General features: G+C 31.7%; 2 protein-coding genes across 10 annotated transcripts; one reads left to right on the forward strand and one right to left on the reverse strand.

Moving 5' to 3' along the window:
* The first annotated feature begins 190 nt into the window (after positions 1–190).
* Positions 191–11,722, forward strand: LOC123718758. Of its 3 annotated transcripts, none has more exons than XM_045675532.1 (8): positions 191–298; positions 2,431–4,036; positions 4,566–4,731; positions 5,723–5,794; positions 6,233–6,410; positions 6,961–7,198; positions 8,082–9,098; positions 9,734–11,722. In XM_045675532.1, the coding sequence occupies exons 2-8, from the start codon at positions 2,575–2,577 to the stop codon at positions 10,117–10,119; spliced, it is 3,519 nt and encodes a 1,172-aa protein (XP_045531488.1). In that variant the 5' UTR covers positions 191–298; positions 2,431–2,574; the 3' UTR covers positions 10,120–11,722. The 3 variants fall into 3 exon arrangements, with proteins under 3 accessions (XP_045531488.1, XP_045531487.1, XP_045531489.1); XM_045675531.1 differs by lacking the exon at positions 191–298 and adding an exon at positions 604–808; XM_045675533.1 differs by lacking the exon at positions 191–298 and adding an exon at positions 604–808 and having other exon boundaries at positions 9,737–11,722.
* A 3,199-nt stretch (positions 11,723–14,921) lies between these two features.
* Positions 14,922–21,836, reverse strand: LOC123719037 (vesicle-associated membrane protein-associated protein B-like). 7 transcript variants are annotated; one of them, XM_045676128.1, is made up of 8 exons: positions 21,668–21,836; positions 20,511–20,663; positions 20,310–20,413; positions 20,153–20,233; positions 19,973–20,071; positions 19,514–19,591; positions 18,747–18,857; positions 14,922–18,180 (listed from the first exon to the last, which is right to left on the reverse strand). In XM_045676128.1, the coding sequence occupies exons 1-8, from the start codon at positions 21,717–21,719 to the stop codon at positions 18,019–18,021; spliced, it is 840 nt and encodes a 279-aa protein (XP_045532084.1). In that variant the 5' UTR covers positions 21,720–21,836; the 3' UTR covers positions 14,922–18,018. The 7 variants fall into 7 exon arrangements, with proteins under 7 accessions (XP_045532084.1, XP_045532085.1, XP_045532083.1 ...); XM_045676129.1 differs by having other exon boundaries at positions 19,973–20,068; positions 21,668–21,835; XM_045676127.1 differs by having other exon boundaries at positions 19,526–19,591; positions 20,511–20,675; positions 21,668–21,834.
* Between the last annotated feature and the right edge of the window lie 60 nt (positions 21,837–21,896).

Here is a 21,896-nt window from a genome sequence, read left to right on the forward strand (position 1 = left end):
ATTATATCAAATAACCAAACAATCATTTGTATTATTTAGAAACTATTAAATTAGCATGGTTGCATCTGCATTTCGTATCGTAGTTTAAACCTGTTATATATCACTCATCTATGGTTTCAACCTATAGGAAATTATAACATGCGCAGTAACTTAACATTTAAAGAACGCGCAATGCTTTATTATTAAGAAGGCGATATTATTTTGTGTTATTTGAACAATCTGTTTTAAGAAGAAATGTATTAAAGGAATTATTGATTAAAATAACATAGCTACTCAAAGCACTGATTCCAAAATAAAGGTAAGACAAACTGTCCTTATTGAGCTGTATACAGTAATACCGGCATTTTCTATGTAGCTATTTGACATATTTCCAAATCGGTTATCGGCTCTCAAAAACATGGCGCTGTGGATCGATCCAAGAAAATAAATAATACATAGTTTATCTATGTATCGTAACGTTATAAATAGATAAAGTTAGTATCTATGTAACGTTATAAATAGATAAAGTTAGTCAAAAAAGAGATATGGCTAATTTATTATCTGTGTATTAGGACCTATGTATTTGGTATAATATGTATAGATAGTGTGACAGACGAGGTGACAATCCGCCAAATACTGCGAATTATATTTGAAATTTGGAAAAATAATTAATAATTACTTGAATGTGAATACTGATTTTTCTATTTTTTTCTACTACCGGTTTTTAATTAGATTTTCGTCTGGTATTCGTATTATGTAGTGACCTCTCACCAGTAGTGATACTGACTTCGCGCACTGTATACTTAAACGACGAAGCACGAACCTAGTGGTAAAGTACAATATCTTTTAGACAATGCTTAATTATAACTTATACGTTATAAAATTATAGGTTTTAATAACATATTGTGTCTGTTATATTTATGATTAACATATTTACTCATACATATATAAGGTGTCAGTAGATTAATTTAAATATTATTAATTGAAATCCATTAACAATTAATTATTAGTTAAAAGTATAAAGTTTTTGATTGTATAGAACTTGTTCATAATATTATCTAAAACATACATATATTTTTTTCTCTAAAGTTTGGCTACAGAGATTGCTTATGTACCAATCCCATAATAGCAAGAAATATTAAAAGGAAATAAATCTATATAATAGGGACCCTATCATTTATTTCCTTTTAAAACTACCCTTTTCCAGAAGGTTCCTGAATGATTTTTGGTTTACATTATGTGGCCTTGTAGCCAGGTATCTAACTTTTTGTTTGAATTATTTGATGTTTGATGATGTCATATTTTAGTATGAAGTAACATCTAAATGCAAATGAATTGAATACAAGTAATATTAATGATTAGTATGTGTGAGCTATATCTATACCTTTTTACTACCACTTATAAGTATGTGTAAATCCATTTCTTACCTTCATATTTTCTTCATCATAGTATTGTGTGTATGTAATTTAAATTATGATAATAATTTAATATAATTTTTTGATTAAGCGAAAACTTGTTGTTTTGCATGAAATATAAATATCCTATAATCATATTAAACCAACCAAGACAGCATTTTATCAGTTACATTCCTGTATCACTTTTTATTTTGTATAAAAAATACATATATTGAAATAAAAAGTTAAAAATACAGTTTATAAAGCAACATTATTATATTGTTATTGTAGTGTTAAATTATTCATTTCAAAAACAATTTAATAGTAAACTTACCTCAAATGTAAAATAGAATTCATATCAGGACAATAAGACAGTCTTAGGATCATAGACAATAAGATATTTACATTGGATTGCAATTTAAGTTTTAAGTCATATTGTTGTGTACTATGTTAATTTATTAATAGAACCTGTTTCCATTTGCTGAACACTAGCTATGTGTTACAGTTCTACCCACATTGATTTTCCTAGCGCTTCAAAATGTGTTGTGACCATTATTTTGTTGAGGTGGAATTTTAAATATCCCAAGATCGTTATTAAATTCCAATAATGTCAAGGGCAATTTTGTTTCTTAATTATGATGTATAAGATATTTTTTGGAATACCAATACCAAACCAATCTTAAAAGATAAATGTGTGCTAACATAATATGACTTGAGTCTATGCAACCGAAGATTTGAAAAGGAGTTGTTTTTCTAATTTTTTCCCCGTTGTTACTAATAGTAGCATGATGTTAAAATGTCTAATTAAAACTGCCAACAAAAATAAAACTTTTTTTCCATACATATGGTGAAATTATTCTACAGAACTGTGGACTTGCTTCTGAATTAAAATATCTTGAGATTTGCTATTATTCAATTGATTGTATATGTTATTGCATAGTTATTATAACTAGTTTTATTCACTTCTCTGGTATAAACTTTATTTAACAACTTATTTATATATTTTTAGGGACATTTATTTCAATTCGAAATAACATTGATTACATTTTATTTACAGAATATTCGATGATTCTATTTATTCAGACATTGCTGTGGTGTGCAGAATACTTCATTTTCTTACCCATATCTGCGTTTGAAAAGTGAAATCGTACTCGTTTCATATGTCTGCAGCAGTAAAGTACCAAGCACCAAGCCCACAACAATGGATGATATCTGCACGTCATCTGATTTAGTAAAAGATTCACAGGAAATTATTTATAATACCACAAATGATCTAGACGTACACAATGATTTTGAGTTTTATGATTCTGAAGATTCTTTTAATCAAACAGCACAATCAACTTCAGTCTTAAAAATAACATCTGCGCATGATTCTGTGTTGAATGTAAATGAAAAATACGTTAGTCCAACAATAATGAATAAGAAACAAAGTGAAATTTCAGAAATAAGAACTGATTTTGTTGCAGTCATAGAACCAGTATTTTATGCCTCAACACCAAATAATTCTATTTTATCAGTGAACACAAATAATGACCATGATCATGAAGTATTGACTACTTCACAAGAGGCTTCTGCCAATGCAATAATTACTCAACATGATTCTTCTCGGTTGAACGCCAGCGAAGTTAAATCTTTGGAAAAAATTGATGTCTATTCGTTAGCAACTAAAAATGTAACGAGTAATACCACTAATTGTGTGGTAAATACGAAATCTGAAAAAATATTTACGGAGCTAAAAATTGAGAATAGCGATGATGATTGTAATACTAAAAGCCAAGTCTCATTCGATTCGGGAAATGAAAGGTCGAGCCACAAATATTTTATTGATTTGTCAAGTTTACCTGATTCGTCGCCTCCTAAAAAAACAAGTGAGTTAGAGAATGCGCATGAAAAAAGTAAGATTTTCAACATATTTGTCGATTTAGGTGATAAGGCACCAGTAAAGGACATGCCCAGTAGACTATCATCAGCATTGAACGTAAAAAGACAAATCGATAAAAGTCAACCAGCTCCAGAAAAACCCAGTAAAAATTCAAAAATATTGAATGCTGAAAAACGCCAATCTACATCGACCGAAAAAACTACATTGTGTAACAACTACACACTATCTGAGTTTGAAGCAATAGAAGCTTTATGCAACGACCCAAATATAAGTCTTACTGAAATAATTCATATACCTAAAACAAAAAAGAATAAAAATGAAAAAACAAGTTTGTCTCAAGAACCATTTCGAAACCCCAGTGAGCAAAGCAAACCTGCAAAATCTAAAGAAGTTTTTCAGAAAGCCGATTCTTACGTAAAATTGTCCGACTTGGATAATCCAGTGTCACAAACAGATTTATCTGAACGTCTCGAAACAGCAAATGACGCCCGAATGACGAGATCTATTCCAGACAATAACTGGAGAAAACAATATCAGTCTACCTGTGTATCGATAGGATTGTTAAGTTCCTTTCACTCTGAGAACGCATTGAGCTTAAATAGACTCTTTCCGAATTTGAAGAATGATATCAGTAGAAGTATGCCCGGGTCATTGTCAGCTAGAACATCGCTATTAAAGTCTGGTATAGTTCCAAGTCCCGGAGAGACTGATGAACCGAATATGACGTCGGATGTTTCGGAAATTAGCAGTGTCCAAAGCAGTACATGCCGCTCTATTGTTGGTAAGATTATATGTTTTTAATTGTTTAATTTTTTCGTGTGTTTCAATCACGGCGATGCACCAATGGATTTTTCTTTCTAAGTGCGCATCTGACTAACTTGTACGGTGACGAAAAACATCATAAGGAAATCGCACTGCCTTATACCCAATAAATCGACGGTACGGGTCAGGCAGAAAAGGCTGATCACCTGGTTTATTACGAGAAATAAATGAAATAGTTCTGAAGTAGTTGAAATATGAGCCAGACCTAAAAGTTTCTAGCGGCATTGATTTTTAAAACAACGTTTACGTATATATAGAACGTTTTTGTATTTAACAATCACTTTTTAACCGAAGAGTGTATGCACCATATTATTTTTCACTACTAGAATTTACGAGTAGATTCGGATACCGGGCTTGAAAATTTAGTAAGAAGATATTTAAATTTTTAATGTATGTATAGACTGTTGGTGAGTCTAGTGACTTCGATGGTTATTTTACAGTATTAAAGATGCTTGAATATGTTTTAGTATAAACTTTTTATTTTCCAGAAAGTACAACAGAAGAGTCAAGTCATGTGGCAAATTTGATTGTCAATTGTCAGTCCCGTTTAGGGCAAGATTTACTTCGAATGTTCATAGAGGAAATAGCGCCGGACGTTATAGTAGAAGTGGCAGGAAAACGTATTAAGGCGCATAAATGTATTTTATCTTCCCGGTAAGTTTGTATAAATGTCGTTAATTTTATATGTCCCATCCATTTCACACAACTTTGTATCGCATGAATTATGACGAATGTATAATATAACAATTGATTGTAGACTGTTTTTTTTTTAAATTACCTTTCCATATTTTTACTTGTCACCCGTCTTATTTATCTTTTTTGTCTACTTTTCTCTCTTGTCACATATGTTTTGTCCAAGCACGTTTCAGTTTCAATCATGTATGAATTGTTTTATTTTGTATATTTCGCAGTAAAGTAGTTAAATCAGAGAGCTAATTGAATCTCTAGACAGTTAATTAATTCCATAAATTAATTAATTAATCCAATCAAGTCGCTAGCATTTTGATTTAAATAAAGCAGCGTCGTGAACGTTTAACTAACTGTCTCACCGAAAGCCAGCGTGTTGATTAATAATGTAAAACAAGCCTCCGCCATGATTATTTCATTTGTTATTGTTATTTCGGTGTGATCCTGAAAAACTGAGAGCTTGGAAAGTCCGTGTTTTCTTTTATTGTAAATAGTTAGTTTGTGTTAGGTTACTTTCGTTGCCTAGGAACGTTTAGGAAAGTCGTTAAACGTTTCGTTCACTCACTTGTCTGACTGAACATTAGCGACTAGATTGAATATCGATTTTTAATTAACTGACTTCAGATTCATTTAACTCTCTGCTTTAACTACTTTACTGCGACATATACACTGTTTTGTTTTATTATAAAGCATGCTTCTATTTTATTCTGAAGATTTTATATTTTTATTTCTCTGATTAGCCAAATTTATAGCCATGTGCTAGCAAGTTGTTTATTAATTAAGCGTTATTAATAATTTTACTATGTGTGTTTTGACTTGAAATATTCAACCAAACTAAATATATCAAGTATTATTTTCAATGCCATAAATTTAAATATTTTTTTTTCAATGTTGTCAAAAAATATCCTGTCATTTGTATAAGTTTATACAGTATTGTTAATGGGTGATTCTATTGCAGATGTCAATATTTCGCTCGTATGCTCAGTGGAGGCTGGGTCGAAAGTGCTGGAAATGTCATTACTTTATCGTTGTAAGTAACTATATAGAAATTAAATTTTCGGTATATGAATTATTTATGTCAAATGGGACGATTTTCACTTGCATTTTTGGTGATTTCATGGAATAGTTCCTTCTCCTTTTTATTCTTTTACTTTCTATTATTGTATTCTTTAATTATCTTGCTAAATAATAATGAAACTTAAAGTTGAAATGCGTAATTATTTTGTTTCTGTGTATAAAGTTTTATTTGTATATGGGATGGTAATATAGATTTTTTATTAATAAATGGTTATTCTTTTGTATGTAGGTAAACTTTGACAACTTTATTTTGTCTTCAAGAAGATCTCAGTCCCAACAGCAATTAAAAGCATTTTTAAAGCAAATTCAATATATCTTGATTCCCCAAACATTGAATTAATTAATTGCTTGAGACTTTAGACACACCATTGTAATAAATATCCGTTTTCAGATTTTCCTTTGAGGCCGTTCATTTTGTGCTGTGCCATATATATTCGGGGACGTCCGATCTTCCTGACAGTATACGCATTGTTGAGTTAGCAGCCATGGCGGATATGTTGGGACTAGAGGGACTCAAGGAAGCAATTATGGTCAAGCTTAAAGTCACTTATTGTCATAATTTCCATACGGTTAGTGTAATTTATTGTTTTATATGAAAGTACGTATGTATGTACACCTTACATTAAAATTAAGTTTTTAAGTCAAATAGCCCTTTATCTATTTTATTACGTATTCTCGGCTAATGGCCTGGTCACAACTCGTGTGGTGGGCCTAGTTGGCGTATGTACTTTAAGTACGCAAAACCTTTAAAACTACTCCTGCCCATCTATCGTCAGAGGCCAACTTATTTGTCGAACATGAACGGCCCAATATTGACACATTTAGCTCGAATCTAAATGGTCTATAGATAGGTCAAATCACAGATGCGCAAATCGATTCACCGTACCGTCTTCATAGTAAAATAGACCATACATACCAACGTCTTTTGTTGTTCATTATTTATGTGTAGCCTATGTTTTAATAAAGTCTCTCCCTTCCGTTCTATGCCCGTGATTTGAGAACTGGCAGCAAATGTAAAATTAGAAGCATTTCATATATATTTCGTTTTTGACGTTCATAAGTGTACGTTGTGTTACTTATATGAATAAATTGAATTAAATACAAGAACTTGTGTTTCAGCCGTGCTCAATTTGTATTGTGGGTGTCGTGGAGTGTTTACCGCTGTCGGCTGTGTATGGGTTGGACGATCTTTACCGCAAAATCTTAAGATGGATGACAAAACATTTCGCGACAATATGGCCGACTAAACCCTTCGCTACATTACCAAAGGAACTCTTAGAAAAATGTTACCAAGAGCATGTTGTTAATTTATCAATTGATAATTTTCTCGACACGGTGTATGGATGCGGAAGCATAGGTGAGTATATTGGTATTCAAGAAGATACTTCATCTTTTAAGCATCTTGGCGTTACTTCTATGTCCCAAAACATCTAAACTGTTGGGGCAGTTCAAGTATTTCGTAAGCAGATTTACAGCAATTTATATCCTCTTGTCACCAAAATTATAGTACATAAACGTATAAATATTTTGTAGGCATTCTCGAAAACGCATTTCGTTTTCAAGCATAAACAATATGTGGGTAATATGTGAGAATAAAGTAAATAATTACTCTTGACGTAATCACCAAATAATAAATTCATTGTACCCTATATAGTGCTTACGTTATACTTGAACGGCCCCATATGTCTGGTTCAATGATATATTACATAATCATTATGTATCGTAAACATTACACTTATAAATATCCAGGCTAAAAAAAAATATTATTTGTGTTCCTACTACTACAATTTAAGTTATACTAAAGATATCCGAAGATGAACGGGTATTTTAAATTAACACATTTAAATAAGCAATTACTAATCCAACTTTGTTGTGTGATGGTGTGAATGTGAGTGTGTGTATGAGACGTGTGCTCATATTATAGCTTATTTAGCATTTATACTATTACGCATATATTCGGGATAGATTAAATAAGTTGAGGGTAAAATAATGGTCGTTGTATGTTGTGTGCGCGGTACAAAACTGAGTTCGTTGCATAGTCGGTGTTAATGTAAGGAACGTGAAACAAAGCACGATTTCTAATTGCTGCCATTAATGTTATCTTATGTTATGATGTCGTGCCTTTGGTCTCCATATTTCTTCGTTGACTACGTAATATCCATTTAAGCGTTTGTTTGATTCTATATCATCATCTCGTTGTGTTGAGGCTCAAGTCGTAATCGTTTTTATTTTTCTTATAGTTGGCAGACTGGAAAATACAAAATGGGCTGACAAAGTGGCTCAAATGTGTCGACGGTTGGTCAACGCAGCCGCGCATTTTGCTGCACCGAAACTAGTTCAAATCCTCGAATTAGTTGCAACCGTTCCAAACGACTCAGCGCCGTTAGCAAAGCAGGCTTTAAAAGACTGTTTAACAGCAGCTATAGAATGGGCTCCACCAGGCGAAACCTGCAAAGCATACGCCTTTTTATCAAACCTAGTTAAAATAATTCGATCGAGGGCAGATCTGATTTTGAACGTGAATGGCAAAGTGGCAGATCCCGATAACCTATTGTACACAAACGCGAATAATTGGCGTTTGCAGTGTGAGAATACATTGGTCAGAGCCGCACCGCGCGTTGTTAGCACTCAAGCATTTAAAGATTTACCATCGGAGTTAAGGAAGAGGCTGAGAGAACTTGGCTGTATTGTGTATGGACATCAAGCGAACCCAACATTCTCACCCATTCCAGGAAGATATACCAAAAGCATGTGTCAAACTAAACCTTGCGAAGATGTAATAAAAAGCCTTGATATGGAACACGTGCGAAAGTCGTTCGTTCCCTACAAAGCCAAACCCTACACGGTAACCACAGAGAAAGTTAAGTGTGAGCGAGAAAAGAAAAAACCGATTTTAGTACGCACAACGCGGGCCCAAGAAAAACGCGCTATATACAATATGTCGAAGACGGGGCCTGCGAAATCGACTTCACAAAATCCATCAGCGAAAACAACGCGTTACCTAGACCCGAATACAAAGATGCCGCAAAAGAATTTTATTAATAAAGTTATGTCATCTACCGAGAGCTCCCGTAACTCGAGTCCCGTGCTTAAGAGGAATGAGAAGAAGCAAACTAAAGCAATGTCCGAAGATAGCCTTGCAACGACGTCGAGGCCGAGAACTGCCGAACCATCGACGGATTCACTTAGCGAGTCGCAAAGTAACAAGTACGGCACCTATACCAAAACAAAACACGCCTTAAAAGGATCTATCGAATGTAAGTAGTGTGTGTGTGTGTACTTTGAGTTTGTATTAAATATACATTCAAATTGATTATGACCTCATTCGCATCGATTCTTCATCGCAACAGTTCTTTATCAATTTTAGTTATTATTTTGGATAATTATGTAACAAAAAAAGCTAGTGGCGCTACATCCCATAAGGCCTCAGATATCTGTAGTTTTGTGACCATTTTAACTTCCTCATAAACGACAAGCAGATGATCAGCCTTGTGTGACTGACACACTCCATCCATTTTTAGTTAGTCTTGCTGGTTTTCTCACGATGTTTTCATAAATGCGCATACACAGAAAGGCCATTGATGCACATACGTGATTCGAACGCACGATCCTAGACAACACTGTCGACTTTAATAATTTACAGTATAATAAGTAATAGTAGTGGCTATAATCATTATCAGTCTTGGCATGGTCATTAATCATATTATTTTATAGACAACTATGCCTTATATTTTTCTTTGATATGCGGGTAAGGGTTTGATATGCGGTGCAGAATATTTGTGGATTCAAACACTCCATTTTCATCTTGCGATTGATATAAAGGCTCTGATAAGTCTCCGATACTTAAGCAGTAGATTTATATTTCAATAAAGTGTAAATTACTTTGTTACAGCAGTAACGACGCAACATAGTATAAACTCCAATAGAAACACGAGTACAAAAATACCTTTATATTCACATGCTGGATCCAAAACTGAGAGCCAATGTCGTCGTCAGTTTGCTCAGAATGCTCAAAATGAGACAAAAATAAATAAAACACAATCCAGTAGGATGACAACAAATATACCTAAACCGAAGATTTCATTCCCTGGTTCCCTCATGATGGCTACTAAAGCCAGTTCAGCTAAAATAGTGACGAAAGTTGTGAAGGAATCCGTCAAAACGAAGAAGGCGCCTAAAAAAGCAAAGGAGGTGGAATCAAAGCCAATTGGAAGATCAGGGACGTTCTTAAAGGATGAACCAACCTTCAGTGAAGAATCAAGATTAATGAGTAAATAATATTATTTTCGTCCTAGCGTTATGCTAAGCTATTATACATAAAATTTATTTTTACCGTGTGTACTATGAAATATTTTTTTCCATTCCTTATGGAAAAAATAATAGTACATAAACGTATTATTTTTTTGTAGAAATCCCCGACGAAAATGCATTTCGTTTTCAAGCAGACAATGTGTGTAAGAAAGTAAATAATTACTGTAACTGTAATCACCAAATACGAAAATCAAAGCTTACGTAATACTCGAACGGCCCCTAAGACATCAGCCAGTCTTATTTGCTGTATTATGTTTTAATATGATTATTTTCCTTTGAAATAAAAAATAAATTACCTTTATGCTTTCTGTATACACGCAATGACATTGCTATTATTTTATAAGCGATCTTGTAACGATACGTATTTTCTATACACCTATAAAGGTTGTATTGCTTAGTATATCAGATAGAAAATAAACTATTCCTGACAAGCTAATGTGTTGATTAACTCTTTAGGCTTAAATAGATCTTATAGGTTTTCGTTTATAAGATCGAAACACAGCAGCTATATAAAATCTTAAATAGTCTCATCCCCTGATATTATAGATAATGCGTCAAGAATGACTAGTCTCGAGACTTCGTTAATTAGTCTTAGTTTTAAATATATTAACTACATTACCATCGTAAGTCTATTTATTGACATTCCAGACAAGCTCGACGTTAAATTTAATTTGATAACAAATATTTTTTTATTATATTTCATTATACTCTGCTATATTGTATAAATGTATCGTATAGGCTATTTTTCTTTCTTACTTTTGTTCCATAGTATATATTTTATATGAGATTCTATAATCTTACGTACGTTTAAATGTTAACTATACGTTAAGGTGTTTATTGACATTGTATTTTAAGATGGTTAACTTAATAATAAGTGATAAATTTATAGACTTTTTTTTGACACTTTTCTGTTTTTTACTATGGTGTTACATTTTCTTTACTATTTACTTTACCATAGTTTATATTATACTGAATTATTTATACTAAACACATCAAGGCATAATTTTTATTTTACCAGAACACTAAATGTTGCTGCTTTGGTATTCTAGACATGTATTGCCAGGTACTTGTAAAAATAAAGGCTGGCCCTGGATTAATGACAAACGATGATAACACCTAAGAAATCGTTGGAACTTAATGTGTCAAGTACTTAAAACAATATATTCAAAACAATAGAAGATAAATTAGATGTATCATTGTTGTTTTTTAGTTTTTATTGTAAGAATAGTTTTTTTAGATTTACTTTTGAAATGATCTCAAGGATGCACAGTATTTAATTGTTTGGTCAAGCATCAGCCATTTTTAGAGACTATTGTTTTTCTTTATTAATAAAGTACGCTAAGCTAAGCTCTAGTAATTGTGATTATTATTCGAAGACTAAGCAATCGACAGACTTTAAGGACTGAAAGAGGTTATCGATTCAACCTATAAGTATTCTGTTTCGCATTTCTGCAATCGTTTTTACTTTTCTGGTTCATATCCAACATTTCATGTAACTTTTAATATTTATTATTTAGTTGTTAAATGTACAATAGATGTTTTGCTTGATGTTTAGTCTCGAATAAAAAACGTAAACGTGTTATTGTAATATTTATTTTTAAACAATATAAATAAAATTTCAATCACATTTTTGGTTTTATTCGTATAAGTTTAATAGTTTAATTCGATAAATTTTATATTTAATTTAAAAAACACAAAACCAATTACATTTTGTACTTAATAAAGGTTGTAAACATACAATAGGCAACCTAATCGTTGAGATACAATATTGCTTTCGCATATTGTAGTACTAAACCTACTTATATTATTATCTTCCCTGGCTATATTAATTATTAGTGTTTCAATATTTCAAGACGTTCATAAGTGCACATAGTTATCAAAACGATTAAGTAAATGTTGATTTTACTAACAAATATATCTATTTCGACTAAAGAGCAGTTGTAAGAGTTCCTTTCAGAGTAAAGCACACCATAGAGTTACGAGAAGTAAGGTAATAAATAATAAGTAAATCCATTTAAATAGTTTCTTTTGAACTAGCGAACTTGTTTCCCAACTACATGCTTCTTTATATTTTAATAGGCCAACCAAACGTAACGCTAATCGAGAAGACGTCCGTACCTATTAAGGTACGTACCATTAGGTAACAATATATTTTCTTAGTTATGATTACAAGGTTGCTCATATAAGGTCCTTACATATGAAAATACGTTTTGTCGTACTGGCCACTGACCTCAAATATCTCCTCTTTGGTTAGAAATGCCAAATTACATTTTTTTACAGCTGTTTACTCGTGCATTTGCTGTTCGAAAACCATGATTAATTTCATTTTCCCGTTTTAATTTATTTTCTTTGCTTCACTATTTATACAATGGAAAACATAAAATATCTCGTTTTTTACCAGTTCCATCGTGGCACCAGTGTTGCAGTAACAGCTCGAAGGATTGATGATGTGTATGGCGGTGTCGCAATGGAAAACACAGTTCGTTTTGGGTTCCAACGTTTTCGTTCTGGAATTTTCGACCTGCAGAACAAGCCCCGTGGACGGCCAAAGCGGATCTCAATCCATTTAAATCAAATTGGGAAGGTCAAAAAGCTTGAAAGGTAAGTACGTACCTCGCAAATTGAGCGCATCGACTATTGAATTATATTAATGATAGAAATGGGGTCCTGTACGATAATCGGAAGCGCTTATCGCAATTGCTAAACCCTTCAGGACCAGCCAGTTCGTACAGCCAGCGAAAATTGACTCCGAAAAAGTTACTTGTGAGCGTTTGATGGACTTGTGCCGGTGTCGTTCACTATAGCTTTTTTAAATGTGGCTGGTGTCTATTGTCAGCAACTGCAAACCATGATGGAAAAGCTTGCTGCTAAACAACCAAGGTCTGGTCAATCCCTCTAGGCCACTGCTGCTTCACATCAACGCTAGACCACACACTGTACAACAGACTGCTACCAGATTAGAGGAGTCTAAGACATCCACCGTACTCCCCGGACCTTGCTTGATTAACACGTTTTTTTCAAAATTTGGATAACTTCTTGCAAGGTAAAAAATTCAACATCCGCCTTCAAAGGTTTTATTGATTCCCGACTGAATGGGTTTTTTAGTCGGATGGGTTTTACGGGATCAATGACCTATAATATGGCAAAATTGCATAGATAGCAATGGTGCATACATACCTTTGTACTTTGATTAATAAAATATATTCTATTTAAAGAAAATGTAATTATTATTCCCCCTATACAAAACGACAATTTGATATGGACCTATATATGGTCTAATCTGCTATAGAATTTCACATACTTATTAATAGTGAAATGCACACTTAGTGAGATGTGTTTAATGGCTCAGAATTTTACGGTAAGTGGGGTGATTTTTTATTGTTTCTCCTAGTTTAAATTATTTACAAACAAAAAAAACAAATATTCGAAATTTCAAGCAAAAGTATTATTGACATATTAAATATTTGTTTTTTTATTTACAATTATTATACATTTCCTCAATTTTACAAAGTTCTATTACTTGGGCTTGCCGGGACCCGCCGCCCAGCTGCATGCACTAACTAGGTCATCGGCCTAACGGCGACGGCCGTCTCAAAGCTCCTCAACTCCACCTATTGTCTCTTGCGCAAAATCCGGCCCACTTAGGCTATAAGCCAATTCAACAGCATCGATCACATAACACATTTTTATAATATATATGTTATGACTTGCGCTTTATTATTTATAGTATAAATATATTTATTTAGCATACGAAAAGTACAGATATATCATTATCTCTTTGAAAAATATTTATTTTGGTAATAATGTCTTTCATAAATAATTTTCTTCAGACATCAATTTTGGAGAATTGTCATCGTCATTTATGAGAATATTTCTCAACCACTTCTTCACCTGTGACTCCTGAATTTTTTTTATAAGAAAGTCCGATAGGTCGTGAATATAAAATATTTGTCCTCGCGTTTTTGTTATTTATTGTATGAGTTCTCATGTCAGTTTTTAATTCAAAATTTGCTTTACTAATGCTTTCCTTCCTAAGCATACTGTTTTATCAATCAATCTATTTACATTAATTAATACGTATTTTATTAAATTACTGTTCTTACAAAGCCACTAAAATGTAGAGGTAATCGGAACAAAATGTTAAGCCAGTTATGTTATACATAGGTTTATGTTACTGTATGAGTTACTTATGGTCAGAGATTTTTCAAAATTTATGACTGGCTCAAAAAATCTATTTCAATCATAGTCATATAGCTTAAACTTATTTTTTTTAATTTCTAATAAGATTTCAATATTGACATTATTCTAAGCTACAGCATTGCAAATGATAAATAACAAAAATAATTAAAGGTAAATAGGTTAACGGTAATACTTAGCTACATAATAAAAAAAATCTGTGTCATTAAACAGTTTATTTGACAATCGGTGTAATTCTAGATTTGCCATATTTCATTCTATTAAAGTCACTATTTATTATTTTAACATTGTTAAAGGTTGCAGCCGTTTTAAGTGTAATAATACCTTAATTCACGTCTGAAGTAACTACTTTCCTTTGTGCCTACTAAGCATAACATTTTCTTAATATAACGTCTAAGTCGTCAAGTTAACTAAACTGGTAAGAATAAAAATACTTAATAAAATAGATATTAATTTAGACCACCATTAACTGGCAGTTAAATCTAATACTTAAACTAAAAGATGGTAAATATATGCTAGAATGAAGAGGAAATATTCATGTATGCATTAATGGTAGGCAAATAAATAAGTAGTCATAAATTAAGTCTTTTATTGAGAAAACGATACAATATAGCATAATATAACAATACCACACGGAAATTTTATTCAATTTAAATATTATTGTATTTACTTAAAGATAAACCTAAGAATTTATTACTTAATCATTATCAATCCAAGAAACCTTACCCAACATAATATCCACGACATATTCACAAGCGGTATTATAATTTTTTGAGAATAACAATATTTGCCAATGAACCGAAACAATTCTTAATATGGTTGCTTATAATCACTCCAAACTAGATACATAACTGATCTTACGATTTACATATTTTTAAAGTGCTACACCGCAGAGCTTCTACATGGTATGAATAGTTACTCGACCGACCATTACATTCAAAGCCATAATGCATTTATCACACATTCACAGGCAAAAACTATAACTACATAATAAGAATAATTTTAAATATATATAAATATATATTGAACATCGTTTCTTGATATAACCGTTATAATTTAGGTAATAATACAATTAAAACAGAAACGATGTCTCGAGTAAACGTTAAATTTTCATGCAAATAAATGTCCTGTGTTTTTACAGCATATATTAATCTAAGTGCATACTAATTTTCTCTATAGCAATATCATTAACGAGATAAGCTGTTACGGAACTGTTTGTACAGGCAGTGGCATTATTAATAACTATTGTACTTGTTCGTATGACTATTAGACATTAGTTACCAAACGAAAAACGAAACAAATGCAATATATTTTAAGATGACAGTATATTTAGTATTAGTAAACGCTTTTGCTCGTGACCACTATAAGTTCCCTGTCCTTCACCAATTTAACTTCTGGGAAACGAATAATATTTGCTTAGACTAGCCAATATTTTGGAATTTCTTAAATTTGGGCAACCTAGAATAACATAGGTTGTATTTTTATTGTATGACATTTTTTGCCAAGTGACCACATCAAATCTTCGGAAACCCTCGACACAATACATTATTTCACTTGGAAGCCTTTAACCGCGACTTCTTTCTTAAAACTTCAGAACACGTTAGCAAAACGTAATAGGAGGTTTAATACGTAAATGAGAAAGAACCACTTCCTAATTATCATAGAAAATATTTTATTAACTAAGCCACCTGTTTGGCCTTTGCAACTTGGGGCATGGTGTATTTAACAGTAAAATTTAACTTCTATTCAGGCCAGTTAAAATCATTACCCAAAAGAGTTATTGAAGTTACAAATGATTCAGAATTTGTAAAAAATATGGATTTTTTTTAAACATGAATCAAATGTAAGATGTGAAAAAATTACATCTATTAAAAATTCCTAATCTATATATTATTTTTTAAAATGACGTTAATTGATTGGAACAACCATGTTATTGCCTACACGGCATAAATTTAAAGCAATATTTTCTGTATTTAACGTTGGACAACACAACAATAACAAATTTGACAACAAAAAAACTTTGTTGTCATATAAGTTGTTACCAAAATGGTTAAAAGAATTAAATCGTATATTCGGTGTCGCTATCGATTGATCTTTCTATCCCGATAAGATGCAGAAGGTTCGCTAAGCTAGAATAAGTAAAATGAGAGTAAGAACAAACAAATTTTATTACACTATATAAGTAAAGCAAAAAACATAACTCGGAAACAGAAAATGCATCTTGTTGCAATGAATATCCAGCCAAAGCTCCATTTGCAAACTCTTCTTAAATGGTGAGGACTTTTTATTTTGCAAGTCGTCTGTTTAATGTTAATAAACATTTTCGCAGACAGTAGTTAACCATTTTCCCTCAACTCATACGAAGGCACTTGTATCTATATTAGATTTATTACAATAATAATCAAGCGATAGCGACATCTTTCTCAGTAAAGGACTAATATTATACTTAAGTGAGCTTGTCGTTCGGTGAGTTAATACAACATTAAAATTTTGTACATCAAATTTACTGTGACTGACAATGGTACATTTCAATGCTGTTTGCGTCCAAATTTAGTTAAAGGTTAATTCATTTAGCAGGGAATCAATTTTATATTTTTGAAGACGGGCAGTTTGTAAGTAAATGGAAGACATGTATGGTTTAGACTCAAAGCCTATCATGCACACGCATATGACTGGTAAAAATATTCATATGGTCTTAAAAGAATTGTTTTGAGTCTATAGTGAATGGAAGTAGTATTTATAAGTAAATATTAATGAGATTCCCTGCTAAAAACAGAAAATCACCACGTTTTTATAATCTACAAAATCTTTCAATAAAAATATTAAGGGACTAAATTCTTACTTTCAAAGTAAAATTTAGAATAATGCCAGTAGGGGTATGCTGACCTGCCACTAAATGTTTATTTTTATTGCATGGACAAATTTGGAAAGCTTAGAAAACTATACTAATAGGAATATGAATTTATAACGTAAGCATGATGCTTCTAAATCCACAACTATCTTACATAGTTAGCCATGGAGAAAAGCAATGGATACATATTTTTTGACATATGATTAATTGAAATGAAACACTTTAGTGTTGTTGTGCATTGTTTATTAATAAGATGTATCTATTTAAAAATAATAAAGTCAGATATTAATTACTTTTTAGAAATACCTATGGGTTTTTTAATATACATTACTTTCCTCCACAGCTTACATTTTGACATACACATACATCACCTAACAGGTTTGAATAGTCAAGTAATAATGTGTGCACAATTCGATTTGCATGATTAGAACACAAGTTACATTGGACAATAGTATCAACATTAATAAATATGCCCTAAAATAAAAACATAATTATAATTTTATTAACATTAAAAACAAAACATATTACCAGCAACACTGATTAAGTGAAGACGCGGTCATGGCTGCAAATAATATAGCATAAAACGAAACATTTAGTCGCATTTTAACCTCTCGACAAGCCCACCGTTCAAACTAACTGGTTCTAATTCATACGATGATGATCAAAATCACACACAAATAGAAACACAACATCCAATACGTGTAACGCGCAATGAGTTCAACAAATGCGGCACTGAAGCGGAAGTTTGCAAGATCGAAGCTGCCTTGTAATGTGGGCGTGTCTGTGGGGGTTAATCCGCGAAATGGGGGGGCTATTATTCACATGAAAAACTTGCCAATGATGATTCCCAAAAGTGCCATAGCCAGGGTGATACCTAACCATGGTACAGAGAGCTGTTCCTTCCTATCAGGGGCGTACGAGTGGCCACGTTGAGCCATGTGCTCACCTCCTACTTGTTGATGCAAACGCAGAAGCTCCTCCTGTAAATTTAGTATGGAAAATCAGTCTTGATCAGTCATGTCGTGGTAGTTAATAATGTGTTTTAATCGCAAATAGCCATTAAAAATCAGCAGTTCAAAATCGCTATGCAATAAATTTTTTAATCAATAAGAGTAAAGTTATTCATATAAAAAATAAGGTTTTTATCACACAATAAATTTATACTTTTATGAAATGGTAATGCAGGCTTTAATCATGCCGCATGCTTGTCATACTTCATAGCCTTTGCATAAGGCACTAGTTGTAAGGAAATTATGACATATTACCACTAGTTCCAAGAAAATTTTATCTAATTATTAACCATCGCTGTTAAATTTTGATGTAGAGTAGGTGAAGAAATTATCATTACTTTCTGCAGATGTAATCGCGGGCTCAATTACACGAATTAGCCAAGCTTAGCTGTATTAATTAGGATTCGCTTGAGCAGTTATAAATAAACAGTCAACTCATAGGCTGGCACACAGCATTTTTTTTTTACAAAAGTTGAAAACACAACAAATTCCATAAATCTATATACAAAATATAATAAAAAATTAAGTGTCCTTACTTTTAGTCGCAAGTTTTCGTGGCGTAGTTTACTCTCTTCCTCTCTAAGATGAATAACTTCGCTTGATACTTTTTGCATATCATTCTCAACGTTTTCGGACTTCGAGAAAGCCTAGAAAAAAAGATAATCATAAAATATTCAATTATATACAACCAACGGAAATTTGACAACTAAAAACTAAAATCAAAAGCAAATAAAATTTAAAATGCAATTGTGAAGTATACATTCTTGTAGTATGAATTAAGGAAATCGAAAGTGCAATATGAATTCTGACTATACCCTAAAAAGTCCACTTCAATTTCTGAGATGTCCGAAACTATAAGTGGCTAAATTAATTAAAAAATAAAACCGTTTTTAATAGTTTCCTATTATTTAGCTTGTGTGAATACACAAATCTATTCAATATTCCATTCATCCATAACATCAACATAAATAGTATTGTAATAATAAATTTAAAGTATAGATAACAAATAAATATAAGACAGGTAATTTGAGGTTGACAATATAACCAAACAACACAGGATGATATCAAGTCTATTACAGCAGTCACAAAATACTTACACTCACACAATATTGACTTTTAATAATAATCAGAAGTTTTTTGGTTTCAGTTACAAGAGTAAAGGAGCGCATTCAAACTTCAGCTATAAGATGTTAATAATTGCACACTTGTGTAATTAAATATCATTAAAACTACTTAAAAATCAAAATTATAAAAAATGATCCATATGTAATACGCTCATAAATAGTTTACAAAACCGAAGTACCGTAATCCTTACAGAATCATCTGCTTTCTCCTCCTCGTCTATTGCTTTCATAGATTTTGTAACACTGACTAACTCTTCCTGTAATAAAAATATTTAATCTTGCCAAAACAGAAATGTATTCACATTTAGTAGGAAAGTTAAGTTTCTACTTAAGGCCCTATTTAAAAGTGATTTTCTGGATAAATATATAAAAGGCAAAATAAAGCAAAAAACAAATCAGGTGTAATAGAGTTTCACACTATTATATTAATATTGTGATATCATATGCAATATATTTATTTTGCAACTGTTATTTATGAAGGCTAAAGGATTTCAATGAGTCATATAATTTATTAGATAATAACATCAGGCAGTATCATATGAAAAATATGATAACTAATTTAATTATTTTATTTAATAATTTTCTTTTATAAAACATAATAGTATGAAACTCTAAAGCCTTAACATAGAGAATACTACCTTAGACACAGATTGCGGTGCTGGAGGCTTGCCCTCTTCAGCTACAGCCACCAGCTTTTTAGTAACTTCATTCTGAGCTGCAGTATCACCCGCATCCTGCTTTCAAAGAACATTGAGAAAAGATTCTTTATAAATATAATCCTATTTATTATAACATCAACTATTTTATAGATGACTTACATTTGTATTGCCTTCCCGTGGGGACACAAACACACAACGTAATTTGTAATCCATGAGCTGGTTAGGATGCGTTTCCTTCCACTGAAAAAATATATTAAAAATGATTTATACCTGTGACTATACCAAATCTATGTCACAATGCTGTTTAAACACTTACTACTTGATCAATGTTGGTTTTATTGTCAGGAGCAATAACACTCTGCACCATGAATTTATGTTTATGGGTCTCATTAGGATCTACATAGAAGTGTTGTGGAGTGACTGTAATAACAAATTGTTTGATAAGAATATATATTTTTAAAAAAAAGCAGAAAAAAAACTATTGAAATGTATTAATATATATTCAAATAATATTTACTTGCAATGTCCACTTTTGCGTTGGGCTCGAGAACACCAGAGTTTGGTCGAACATAATACTTTTTTGGTGCAGTTGTTTTAATTTTGAATAAAACAGTATTACTTGTTGGATTAGTAAGCTTCATGTGAGTTGTATGGCCTTGGTCAAAAAGCCCTGAAAGATTAACTACAATACTGAATTAGGTAAACTATACAATTAAGATTATAAATCATTAGTAAAATTTTGGAACTTGGGCATTTTACAGTTTATTTCCAAACATACAAAAAATACAGATATTTACTGGTATTTATAGAGAAGAGAGTAATTAATAAGTTCTAACATCTCCAAAATAGTAAGTAGTTTAACATCTTAACTCATAAACATAAAACTATTGATTGTTTTATTCTAATAACTGGGGTCAATTGGGTAGTAAATAAATAAGAATACATTATATAAGTAATTTTATGTAATAATAATAGTAAAAACTAAACTTTAGTATGTTTATAAATAACACTGTAAATTTATAAAATAGGTTGTAAAATTTACATAGTAAGCTGAAGATTTAATAGTTATAACCCAAAAGTTGAACAAATTTGAGCTTGATTATGACTTAAACAGTGTTCTATTTTATATGTTTAAAAAATGACTAACTATAAATGAGTAATCAATAATTTATTTGAATGATTTCATATCAGTTAACACAGCTTATAAATATTATTATTTAATATTATTAAGCATCACTATTTTAGTACTAGTAAATATATGACTTGAGTAACATGTGGTATTCTCATCTAAATATGTGAGAGATAATACCACTGACCACATGAAACTCCTCTTAGTATTATACATATTAAATTTAAAAAACAAATGGATTTTGTTGTATCAAAATCGTTTATTATGACTCGACAACGAAAATGGAGAGATGGCTAATCAATCAATTACCACCCGACCCATTGCAACGTTTACGCGATTACAGTGCTTATATACCGATACAAAATGAAAAATGATATTGGAATAATTCTTTAAACAAAAAAGTTTGACAAAACCGCACCCTGAAAAAATACTGAAATCTTGAAATAGAAACTCCATTTGTCACTAGTTAACATGACCTATGTTGCCCAAGTCCCAATGCGGCTGCCGAAAACGCAGTGATTGGCAAAGTTAGTGTATCTACTTACCTTTAAATTTCAGCTCATTTTGTGGCTCTATTATTAGTACCTGGTTAGGCATTTTCTTAAATCGTTATATCACTGATAAAAATTAGAAACAGCAAAAATTTTATTTCTGCGTTGTCAGTCACAGCGAACGGAAAACGAGAAACGACCGAAATCCAAATGGCGAGTACGACATGCGCAATACGCATGCGTTCTCAATTATTCTATTTTCTGAAAAACGTTCATAGACAAG

This window comes from Pieris brassicae, chromosome Z (assembly GCF_905147105.1).
Source record: "Pieris brassicae chromosome Z, ilPieBrab1.1, whole genome shotgun sequence".
NCBI classification, from domain to species: Eukaryota; Metazoa; Arthropoda; class Insecta; order Lepidoptera; family Pieridae; genus Pieris; species Pieris brassicae.

Excerpts from the sequence above, each read along its gene's own strand:
- LOC123719037 (XM_045676124.1), bottom strand. The coding sequence starts at position 21,719 with ATGCCTAACCAGGTACTAATAATAGAGCCACAAAATGAGCTGAAATTT. Across the intron at positions 20,072-20,152 it reads CACGGGAAGGCAATACAAAT|CAGGATGCGGGTGATACTGC; the intron begins GTAAGTCATCTA and ends GTTCTTTGAAAG. Across the intron at positions 19,592-19,972 it reads CACCGCAATCTGTGTCTAAG|GAAGAGTTAGTCAGTGTTAC; the intron begins GTAGTATTCTCT and ends TTTTTATTACAG.
- LOC123718758 (XM_045675532.1), top strand. The coding sequence starts at position 2,575 with ATGGATGATATCTGCACGTCATCTGATTTAGTAAAAGATTCACAGGAA. Across the intron at positions 4,732-5,722 it reads AAATGTATTTTATCTTCCCG|ATGTCAATATTTCGCTCGTA; the intron begins GTAAGTTTGTAT and ends ATTCTATTGCAG. Across the intron at positions 5,795-6,232 it reads AATGTCATTACTTTATCGTT|ATTTTCCTTTGAGGCCGTTC; the intron begins GTAAGTAACTAT and ends ATCCGTTTTCAG.